This window comes from Osmerus mordax, chromosome 16 (genome assembly GCF_038355195.1).
Source record: "Osmerus mordax isolate fOsmMor3 chromosome 16, fOsmMor3.pri, whole genome shotgun sequence".
NCBI classification, from domain to species: Eukaryota; Metazoa; Chordata; class Actinopteri; order Osmeriformes; family Osmeridae; genus Osmerus; species Osmerus mordax.
This window is the reverse complement of record NC_090065.1, coordinates 1,383,011-1,394,299: the sequence shown is the minus strand read 5'-3', so window position 1 is coordinate 1,394,299 and position 11,289 is coordinate 1,383,011. Positions and strand designations below refer to the sequence as shown.

Below are 11,289 nucleotides of genomic sequence, written 5' to 3'. Positions count from 1 at the left end.
ATGTTCATGATTGTGTGGACATACATGTTGTATGGCTGAGGTTGGAGGTTTATGTTGTGTGTCCAGGACAGGTTCACAGTCCAACATGTGTAAGTCAAGGACATCCACGCAGATGTGTGTCTGTGTGTGTAAGAGCACAGTCCAATATACGTTAGTCAAGGCCATCTAAGATTACATCTGTGTGTGTGTGTACAGTATGCCTGTGTGTGTGTGTCTACCAGCTTTTCAAAGGGTTGGCCAGGACAAAAGCAGATCATGATTTACGACAACTTATATTTTATTTTATTGTATATTTAATTTTATTCTAATCCCACTTAGTACTGCTAGTTTATGTACCCTTAGTATAGATAGTCCACATATTTAAATTTTAGGTATATGTTTATTGTATGCACCTTCCTGCCAAAGCAAATTCCTTGTCTGTGCAAACTTTCATGGCGAATAATAATATAATATTAATAATATAATAATAATATTCTGATTCTGATGAAAGTACACTGAACCACGGTAACCCTGGCGAAGGAGTGACCACGACAACAGGCTGCTGCAGAGCAGGAAGGTGTGTGAGAGGCTACAGAACCATGCACAGGGAACAGAATGTGGAACCGAGAATCAGAACATAGAACCACACGGCTGGACCCCGAGTCCTGTATCGTGACCCTCAGTGGAATGCTGACAAACAGATTCCAACGAAACCTTGATAACGAGTTCTAGAACAGCAGTCGAGCCTGTCACAATGCAGTTACATTTACATTTAGTCATTTAGCAGACGCTCTTATCCACTTACAGTAAATATAGGGACATTCCCCCCGAGGCAAGTAGGGTGAAGTGCCTTGCCCAAGGACACAACGTCATTTTGCACGGTCGGGAATCGAACTGGAAACCTTCAGATTACTAGCCCGATTCCCTAACCGCTCAGCCACCTGACTCCCAGTTCAAATGATTCAAGAAATTATGCTGTTTATGAAAGAATTCAGTTCGGGGGGGGGGGGGGGGGGGGGGAAGCACCGTTGAGATGCTTGACCTAAGGACAGAGGATCTGATTCTGTGTGAGGCATGTCTGGGTGATGCTAAAATAAGACTAACTTCCTCTTTCTTCATATGTGAATCCAATATATTTCCTGTTCAGACCCAGAGTCAGGAGACTGTTCGTGTTACTGTTTATTTGACTGTATTTGAGTCTGTATATTTATCAGCATGAACCGACCGGCAAGATTTTTTCCACCCAGAGCAAATATTAAACAATAATTGATTGTTATTTTAAAAACACACAAGACTGATAATGGTGTTACCAACATACAGACGTTAGCCCAATCAAAATCTATATTACATTTCTTATTTCATTTCCATTTAATTCTTATTAGAATAATATCATAACTGTTCATTGTTGTCATATTACATTGAATTATATATATTATGAAATATTCCACTTTTAATGTTTCAGATTAGTGCCACTGAGCTGTCCTCTGTAAACAGAGCCTGAAGGTGTGTGGACCTTGTTCAAACAGCAGTCAGGCTGGGTTCCCAGGATGTGCATGCAGGGCAGGCTAGCATGGTCCGGGCTGAACCACACTCTTTAAACAGTCAACAGTCCTTCAGAGGAACTGGGAGCTCCTGGGCAGCAAACACACACCTCCCTTAACCCGAACCTAGGACCCAAACACACACCTCCCTTAACCCGAACCTAGGACCCAAACACACACCTCCCTTAACCCGAACCTAGGACCCAAACACACACCTCCCTTAACCCGAACCTAGGACCCAAACACACACCTCCCTTAACCCGAACCTAGGACCCAAACACACACCTCCCTTAACCCTAACCTAGGACCCAAACACACACCTCCCTTAACCCGAACCTAGGACCAAGGCAAGGTTTTGATGTGAGGTGAAATCGGAACATCACGTTAATGCGAGTGCGCAGATTTTTTTTGCATTAATTTCAATGCAAAATTGATTTTTGAGATTTATGTAAAAATAACATTATGGTGGTTGGTGTGTTTACTTGTGTTTGAGAAAGAGAGCATGCGCGACAACTGAAAACGGCACTTTTTAATGCACGGTCTGATCATGCGCATATTTAAATTAAAAGCTAGTGTAGCCTATTAGCTTACTTATCAGTCACACAGTAACTTAACAAACTTAACACATATCGTTTTATTCGTGTGTGAAAAAACAAAGAGAAAGCAGGCCATCTGCTGGCCCAATTTATGAGCGGGCAGATCGGCCCACCGGGAATTCTACCGATGGGCACTCCGGGCCTGACTGTGTGTGTGTGTTATTCCTTATCTGAGGAATGGGTGAGAGGATTCCTAGTACTATCTCTGTTCGGGTTAATCGGGTTAATCAATGATTAAGCCGATTACCACAGTGACACAACACTTCTGTCATGGTTACCACACATCTGTTGTGTGTGAGTGTGTCTTGGTACACTGATAGGACTGCTATATCTAGAGGGTCTAGAGACAGTCTTGAGACGGTCTAGAGAAGGTCTAGAGACGGTCTACGAGAGTCTAAATCACATCTCTGGTGTTAGGTTGCCACGGCTTCTGTTGGCGTGGAAACACAATTTGATGTCAGTACCATCTGCAATTGTATGTGTGTGTACATTTAGTCATTTAGCAGACGCTCTTATCCAGAGCGACTTACAGTAAGTACAGGGACATTCTCCCCGAGGCAAGTAGGGTGAAGTGCCTTGCCCAAGGACACAACGTCAGTTGGCATGACCGGGAATCGAACTAGCAACCTTCGGATTACTAGCCCGATTCCCTCACCGCTCAGCCACCTGACTTGTGTTCACCTGACTCATACAGGTTGGTATGTCTGTATATTAGAGTTGGCATAGAACATACAAAAACAAAACTGTACAAACAAAGTTCACATCTCAGTCCTGTCTAGAACAGGATCATCCACTTCAAACCTTTAAATAAAAGATACTGAACAAGAATCAGTTCCAAATCCAAATCTGTATTCACACATGCAAAAATAGCTTTAGATCTCCAGCATTTACAGATCAAAACAAAAATAAAGGTTGAACAGTGTACACATAAAAAATATGCCCTGATCGATACAGAGAATCAGAGAATACATTCACGAGTCCTTGATTCATATGATCTCATAGCAACAAAATTACCAATTTTTCAATATCCATATTCCATATGCACATATGAAAACAATATCCTCATCAATAGCACTCTAGATGCATACTGGGCCTCACCTCGGCCCCTTCCTGTCCACAGGTACTTCCTGTCCCCCCAGGAAGTCCCTGCATGTTGGATCTGGGTCAGCGATAACCATGGTGACCGGGGCGTTAGCGAATCACTGAAGGCTTACTGCCGAACATGCTCAGACTGAAGGGACTGGAGAGAGAGAGGGAGGTGAAAGGACGACACGTATAAAATACAACAACTCAAAATTCACAAAACTCAAAACACAAAAAGCACAGAAAAACACACACACGAACACTGAACACACACGGACAAACACATAAACACAGACACACGTAAACACAAACACACAAACGTACCCACTCACACACACCTTTTGAGGTACGCAGCTGATGAGGAGGAGCTCCTGGAGGAGGAGAAGGAGAAGGAGGGCAGGGGGACTTTGGAGGAGCGGGGGGGGGAGATGGACCCCTGGGTGAACCTGGGAGGACACAGGAAGTCCAGCGCGTCAAGACGAGGAAACACACCGCCCCCTGCTGGTCCGACACGGCAACTACACGTCTACGGACCCAGAACGTGATGAACGATCCTGTGTTTGTTTAGGAGATGCCAACGAGAGGCAGTGAGGAGGGGAGGGGGGATTTGAGACCTGGGACATCTAGATATACATGTGTATAGATGTTGATAAATACTGTATATATGTATAGATTTGCAGTCCCGTTCTGTACCGCTGAGCTATATGAATACACGAGCCAGATGTTGTGGATGTTTATAAATGTGAGAGCACCTCTGTCTGGTCACATGACTAATAGGGATGACTTCAGCCTTTTCACTTGGTCATCACACACACACACATTGTACACACAGTATACACACACACACACACAAAGACAGACAGGCAGACAGACAGACACACAGGCAGACAGACAGGCAGACACACACAGACAGGCAGACAGACACACACAGACAGGCAGACAGACACACACACAGGCAGACAGACAGGCAGACAGACACACACAGACAGGCAGACAGACAGGCAGACAGACACACACAGACAGGCAGACAGACAGGCAGACAGCAACCCCCCCCCCCCCTCCTCCTACCTCACGGGGGCTAGGGATCTGGACAAGCGTCGTCCCTTGAGGGCTCGGAGCCGGTCTCCCTGGGTGAGCCCCCCCGTGGGCCCCCCCCCCTCCAGGCCCAGAGAGCTGCTCACAGTGCTGCTGATGGACAGCTCCTCCATGCTGGACATCAGACACCTGCAGACACACAGGGACACTGTCACACGCTGGGCCCTGACCTCCACAGCCCCGTTAGAACGGCTCACTTCTGATTCCTGACCTCCACAGCCCCGTGAGAACGGCTCACTTCTGATCCCTGACCTCCTGCTATGCTCTCTACCAGCACCACACATGAAAGCATCCGCTGAACCAACTAAACATGGACGTGGAAGCCTCCAGAAGCTAGAGTGAAGTCACACCGTTGTGGGGGGTGGGAGTTTGTTGTTCCACACACCTCACTTCCTGTTCCGACTGTGTCGGGGGGGGAAGGGCCGGCTGCTGTTGCCGCTGGTGACCGCGCTGTTGCGTCACATGATGTTGCTTCTGTTTGGAGCGATACACATCCCCCTGAATCCACAGGCTGTGCTGCTTCCTGGAGGGGCGGAGCCAGGTGAGGGGGTGAGAGAGGGGGGAGGGAGGACACATAAGGGGTTTGGTATCACTACTGTTCAGATGTGTTTGCATTGTGTTCAACAGTGTGCTGTTTTGTTGTTCATATTGTTGTTGTGTTGATCTGTGTTGTGAATGTTTGTGTTGATGTTGTTGTGTTGATGTTGTTGTTGTGTTGATGTTGTTGTATTGATGTTGTTGTGTTGATGTTGTTGTTGTGTTGATGTTGTGTTGATGTTGTTGTGTTGATGTTGTTGTTGTGTTGTGAATGTAGTGTTGATGTTGTTATGTTGATGTTGTTTTGTTGTGAATGTAGTGTTGATGTTGTGAATGTAGTGTTGATGTTGTTGTTGTGTTGATGTTGTTGTTGTGTTGATGTTGTTGTTGTGTTGATGTTGTTGTTGTGTTGATGTTGTTGTTATGTTGTGTTGTTGTTGTGTTGATGTTGTTGTTGTGTTGATGTTGTTGTTATGTTGTGTTGTTGTTGTGTTGATGTTGTTGTTGTGTTGATGTTGTTGTTATGTTGTGTTGTTGTTGTGTTGATGTTGTTGTTGTGTTGATGTTGTGCTCACTCCTCCAGGAAGCTCTGCTGGGGTCCGATGATGGATCCTGGTCTGCAGATTCTGATCCATGCGATGGCCTCCGCTGCCGTGAACCGGAAGTGCTTCATCAGGTAGCAGCCAATCAGAGTGCCAGTACGGCCCAGGCCGGCTGTGATTGGACAGGGAGAGGCAGGGGATCGTGACACAGGTTAACAGTGCTTAACCCTCCGCCCCCACGGGCCAACATTCTCCCTCGCCCCACACCCTCTCCCTCACCCCACACCCTCTCCCTCGCCCCACCCTCTCCCTCCTCACCTTTGCAGTGCACAGCCACGGCCCCGCCTGCCGTCTCACACACGCTCAGGAACCTGCGTGTGACCAGGTCGCTGGGCGTGGTCCCGTCCACGAAGAACAGGTCGTGGTGCTCGAAGCCGCCCTCCAGGAAGCGCCGTCCGTCGTACAGCTTCCTGTTGAGACGCACCACGCTTGTCACGTTGTTCTGGTGGAAGTACGGGAAGTAGGCCTCCGGGGCGTGCAGGGGGTAGCCTGGACACACACACGGAAACACACACATATAAAGACAGTGTGTGTACTTATATTTGCGTGTTTGTGTATTTCTATTTCTATACACACACAGATATACACACACACAGTGGCAGGTGTGGTGAGGAACAGGTGTGTGTTACCGCTCTCTATCTTGCTGCGAGGGTGGGGTCCACTGAAGGCCATGATCTTCCCCGGAATGATCCAGTTCATGTCTCCGTTCTCCACCCGCTACACACACACACACAGGGGAAGAGAGTGAGAGGGAGAGAGAGATAGAGAGAGAGAGGGGGGAGGAATGGAGAGAGACACACCTCATAATGCTCGTACTCCTCCACGTCAAACGCCCCAAAGTTGAAGAACCCGTACTGTAAGGCCTGTATCACACACACACACACACACACAGAGACACACACAGAGAGAGAGAGAGAGAGACACACAGAGACACACACACAGAGAGAGAGAGAGACACACACACACACAGAGAGAGAGACACACACAAAGAGAGGACTGAAACCCTGTTAAGTAACACCAGCTGTTTCATAGCATCCTCTCTTCCCTCCCCCCTCCCCTTCACATCCTCTTCTCTCCGTGGACTTTAACAGGACTAAAGGATTAGCAATGGAAAGAGAGAGGGGGAATCTGATAGTCCTGTGATGTCATTCAGACGGTTTTCTCCTGTTTCAACGCTGCAGGTTCAAGCTCCAGTCGTGATCCTATCTGAACTGACTAGACCCAGTAATGCTGCTGGCTGACCGTGGTGGTGGTGGTGTTTACCATGGTGGTGATGTTGTTCACCATGGTGATGATGTTGTTGTTCACCATGGTGATGATGTTGTTGTTTACCATGGTGATGTTGTTGGTGTTGTTTACCTTGCGTATTCCCTGGAGACAGTTGAGGACAGTCAGGTTGTAGGTGCACTCCCCCATGGCAGCATCCCTGGGGGGAGAGGAGGGAGAGGAAGGAGAGGAGGGAGGGGGGAGAGGAAGGAGAGGAGGGAGGGGGGAGAGGAAGGAGAGGAGGGAGGGGGGAGAGGAAGGAGAGGAGGGAGGGGGGAGAGGAAGGAGAGGAGGGAGGAGGGAGAGGAAGGAGAGGAGGGAGGGGGGAGAGGAGGGAGAGGAAGGAGAGGAGGGAGGGGGGAGAGGAAGGAGAGGAGGGAGGAGGGAGAGGAAGGAGAGGAGGGAGGGGGGAGAGGAAGGAGAGGAGGGAGGGGGGAGAGGAAGGAGAGGAGGGAGGGGGGAGAGGAAGGAGAGGAGGGAGGAGGGAGAGGAAGGAGAGGAGGGAGGGGGGAGAGGAAGGAGAGGAGGGAGGGGGGAGAGGAAGGAGAGGAAGGAGGGGGGAGAGGAAGGAGAGGAGGGAGGGGGGAGAGGAAGGAGAGGAGGGAGGGGGGAGAGGAAGGAGAGGAGGGAGGGGGGAGAGGAAGGAGAGGAGGGAGGAGGGAGAGGAAGGAGAGGAGGGAGGGGGGAGAGGAAGGAGAGGAGGGAGGGGGGAGAGGAAGGAGAGGAAGGAGGGGGGAGAGGAAGGAGAGGAGGGAGGGGGGAGAGGAAGGAGAGGAGGGAGGGGGGAGAGGAAGGAGAGGAGGGAGGGGGGAGAGGAAGGAGAGGAGGGAGGGGGGAGAGTAAAATAAAAAATAAAATAAAAATTCTGTCAGAAATAACCTGGTGTTACACCATTTAGAGCATAGAGAGCATCCAAGATTCCAGTCCCAGTTCTAGGTCCAGTCCAATGTGCTAGATCCAGTCCGAGTTTTAGGTCCAGTCCCAGGTCTAGTCCCAGGTTCTAGATCCAGTCCCAGGTCTAGTCCCAGACTCTAGGTCCAGTCCCAGGTTCTAGATCCAGTCCCAGTTCTAGGTCTAGTCCCAGGTTCTAGATCCAGTCCCAGTTCTAGTCCCGGCTGAGCTTCTGATAAGCTGCTAACAGAGCAGCAGGATCAGAGGCTGCCCAGCGCGTCACACACCATATGGACCTCTCTCACACACACACAAAGGACTGAGAGTATGTGTGTGTGTGTCTATTCACAAGTATGCTTGAGTGTGTGTGAGCTTGTTTTTGTGTGTGCCAATTAAAGTCTGTTTAAGTTTGTGTGCATGTGTGTTCATATTCATGTCACGGCAAAAGGCTGGATAAGTCACGATTTGCAGCATATCTCTAGGGAGGATAACTGCCCATTCACACCAATTATTGGGAATAAATAAACAACACAACAACCTCTCTACGGCGCATCCTGTTTTCACTCTGCTAGCTAGAAATATCATACTAAACCCTGGAAATACAGGGACCGTAAGTGTCTCCAGTAGTGTGGTTAAGGTTATACAGAGGTGCATGCAGTTTAACTTCTTAACTGCCAGTCAGTTCAAGAGCAACACACATGGACACTTATATGCAAGCATAGGGGGGATTAGAACCTGCAATTTCTTCATCTGCAGTCAAATGCTCTAACCACTGAGCTAGACCCATCTCAGTAACAAAGTTCAACCCAGCTTTTCTGTAGCCTGATACAGTCACCCTGAATGACCGACTACACAGCTACTTAGTGAAACATCACAACTTCAATTTAATCCAACACGCATGGAGTAATCTGGAGTAATCTGAAGAAAAAGCGATGTCACTAATCAAGTATCGGATAAATCTGGAATGAGATCTGCATTACTGTAAATGTGATGATGGAAACAGCATATATACACACACACATACACACAGACCCTCACACACACACACACACACACACAGAGATCATCTCCAACAATGACAAAATCACTAAGTTGTCTGAGTCACAGACAGCCTAGGCTAATACATTTATCTGAAATCCGTTCTGGGGCATTAATCTGTGCTCAACTGATCTTGCCTGGCACCATGGAGACAGTGGAACAAATGCCAACGTTTTAAACCCTGCCCATTAGGCACTGCAGTAAGTGTAGTTGTGTAATTGTTCATGTAATTGTGTGTGTATTTGTGCAGTTGTGTAATCGTGTGGGTGTGTGTGCATGTGTGTTTAAATGTATGTATTGTATTTTGTTCACTGTGTCAGGTAACTGAGATGTTGTAACTTTTGATGTGGGCGGTAAGCAGTGTGTGTGTGTGTGTGTGTGTGTGTGTGTACCTGAAGGGCAGGTAAGCAGTGTGTGTGTGTGTGAGTGTGTACCTGAAGGGCAGGTAAGCAGTGTGTGTGTGTGTACCTGAAGGGCAGGTAAGCAGTGTCTGTGTGTGTGTGTGTACCTGAAGGGCAGGTAAGCAGTGTCTGTGTGTGTGTGTGTGTGTGTACCTGAAGGGCAGGTAAGCAGTGTTGTTGCTGCTGATCAGAGTCCTGTAGACCTCCTCTGGGCTCCTCTTCAGGTAGATCACCTGGAACAGCAAGAGACTTACACACCTGTCTGAGGGTGTGTGTGTGTGTGTGTGTGTGTGTGTAACTCACAGCGTAGGCACCTGTCTGAGTGTGTGTGTGTGTGTAACTCACAGCGTAGGCACCTGTCTGAGTGTGTGTGTGTGTGTGTAACTCACAGCGTAGGCACCGATGAGTACAGCAGCGTTAGCTCTCTTCTTGGGATCGTAGCTCGTGTAGTACACCACTCTCCTCTTAGACAGTGTGAACGACTGGGAAACACACACGCATGCACACGCACCAACGCACAACATCACTTGTTACATGGCAGTGACATTACATGAATTGACAGGAGTAGTGATAAACACACACAGATGGGTATCTCACCTTGAGCTTCTTGTTGAGTTTGCAACAGAACCTGTACAGCATAGCCAGGTTGAGAGGGCCGAAGTCTGCATAGAAACTACTCACGCAAGCACGCACACACACACACACACACACACACACACACACACACACACATACACGGTCACACAGTCCATGAGAACAGGACATCCACATCCTTAAAGTTCATAATCCAGATAGGCTGTGTTTTTTTTGCTAAACTGAGATACATAAGTATTGAAATGAAAAGCTTACAACATAAATACAAAAATATATTGAACTGTATTATCTAAGGGATTATGGAATTTACAAGTATCAGTTGCACGAGCGACCAGTTGTCACTACAATCCTGAGCCCCGTAGCGCGCGGTCACTGATCTGCCGGTGACCCATATCCGAGCTTGGCTCCGAGAGAATAACGGAAAAAAATACTCACTTCTCATAGATAAACTCGTCGTCGGTGCTGAAGTAGTGGACACTGGAAGTCGTTTTTGGTTTGTTTCTGAGGGTAGCGAAGTACAACCGATCTGGATGAGAGAATAAAAATAGATCGAATAACCTCATGTAATTTGATACTGTCCAACAAAACCACCGATTGTATACAAAACACACCATGAATAAATAAAACGGAACACGGAAACTTACAGACTGACATTTAAAGAGGGACATGTTTCACAATAAAACGATAAGCAATGTTTGATAAGTTCTGACTGCAACAGGTAGTCAAGCCAACAACGAGTAGAAAATACACCCTGTTCCTCCTTACAAAACTACTCGTCGGATATCGGTCTCTCCGACTATCCAGTTACCTTTTATAAACTCGGACGCTCCATACTGATCATGTTCGTCTGCCATAGCCTACTTTTATTTTTCGTGGAGGTTTATATGGTTGTTTTTGAAGCTCTGCTTTGAAGAGATCGCCCCGTCTGTGGGGTAAGTGCGTATTTCCAGTATTGACTCGACGCTGAGCAGGAGAAGGTAAAAAGTTCGTGTTTTTTTACATTTATGTATCGTTGACCAATTTAGTAATTTGTATCGATTCTCCGTCAGGCATCCTGAAACGACGTTCTAGAAGGAGTACAAACACATCCAGACGGGGAATACTACTTCATTGTTGCTGTGTGCGTAAAACTTAAAAATCCCATCTAATAACAAAAATGTCAAACTCCATTTCCGGTCATTCTTACTCTCGGTCCTGTAAAAAAGTCCCGTAGAGAGAAGGAACGGGAAAACGCGGATGAAGCAGATGATTTGGAGGCGAGCAGTCAGCGACGGGACACAAGCGGCATCAACGCGAGCCACACAACCTGCCTCGCCACAAACAAAGACGCGCGTTGCTAAGGACTGAGCAGCTGAACCAATCAGCGCAAGACAAGCCTCTTGACCCCGGGAGTCTCTCAGCCAAGACGCAGAAAGAATGTCGCGACTCAATTCATCAGACCCGACTGGACTGCAGCCTCATTCACACGTTGTCACCATGTCCTTCGTCGCTTCTTTATTATTAGGTGTCAGTGTGTAGATAATATAAGGGTAATATATTATAACCATATATTATAATATAAAATCTACCGTACATCAAAGTTTTGAGGCTTTTTACAAACCACAACTCACGTCATATAACTTGTTTTAATCGTCATACTCGCTGATATTTATGGTCTGTTTTACGG

General features: G+C 47.5%; 1 protein-coding gene across 1 annotated transcript; it reads right to left on the bottom strand.

Annotated features, from left to right (window-relative positions):
• Nucleotides 1–2,944: 2,944 nt before the first annotated feature.
• cdc14aa (cell division cycle 14Aa) lies at nucleotides 2,945–10,939 on the bottom strand. The gene is made up of 13 exons (XM_067253329.1): nucleotides 10,432–10,939; nucleotides 10,059–10,149; nucleotides 9,627–9,702; nucleotides 9,419–9,511; nucleotides 9,183–9,262; nucleotides 6,793–6,859; nucleotides 6,234–6,296; nucleotides 6,063–6,150; nucleotides 5,692–5,922; nucleotides 5,407–5,545; nucleotides 4,680–4,817; nucleotides 4,268–4,423; nucleotides 2,945–3,356 (listed from the first exon to the last, which is right to left on the bottom strand). The coding sequence occupies exons 1-13, from the start codon at nucleotides 10,475–10,477 to the stop codon at nucleotides 3,308–3,310; spliced, it is 1,317 nt and encodes a 438-aa protein (XP_067109430.1). The 5' UTR covers nucleotides 10,478–10,939; the 3' UTR covers nucleotides 2,945–3,307.
• Between the last annotated feature and the right edge of the window lie 350 nt (nucleotides 10,940–11,289).

Excerpts from the sequence above, each read along its gene's own strand:
- cdc14aa (XM_067253329.1), bottom strand. The coding sequence starts at position 10,477 with ATGGCAGACGAACATGATCAGTATGGAGCGTCCGAGTTTATAAAAG. Across the intron at positions 9,703-10,058 it reads GACGAGTTTATCTATGAGAA|TTTCTATGCAGACTTCGGCC; the intron begins GTGAGTATTTTT and ends TTGCGTGAGTAG. Across the intron at positions 3,357-4,267 it reads AGATCCCTAGCCCCCGTGAG|TCCCTTCAGTCTGAGCATGT; the intron begins GTAGGAGGAGGG and ends CTCTCTCTCCAG.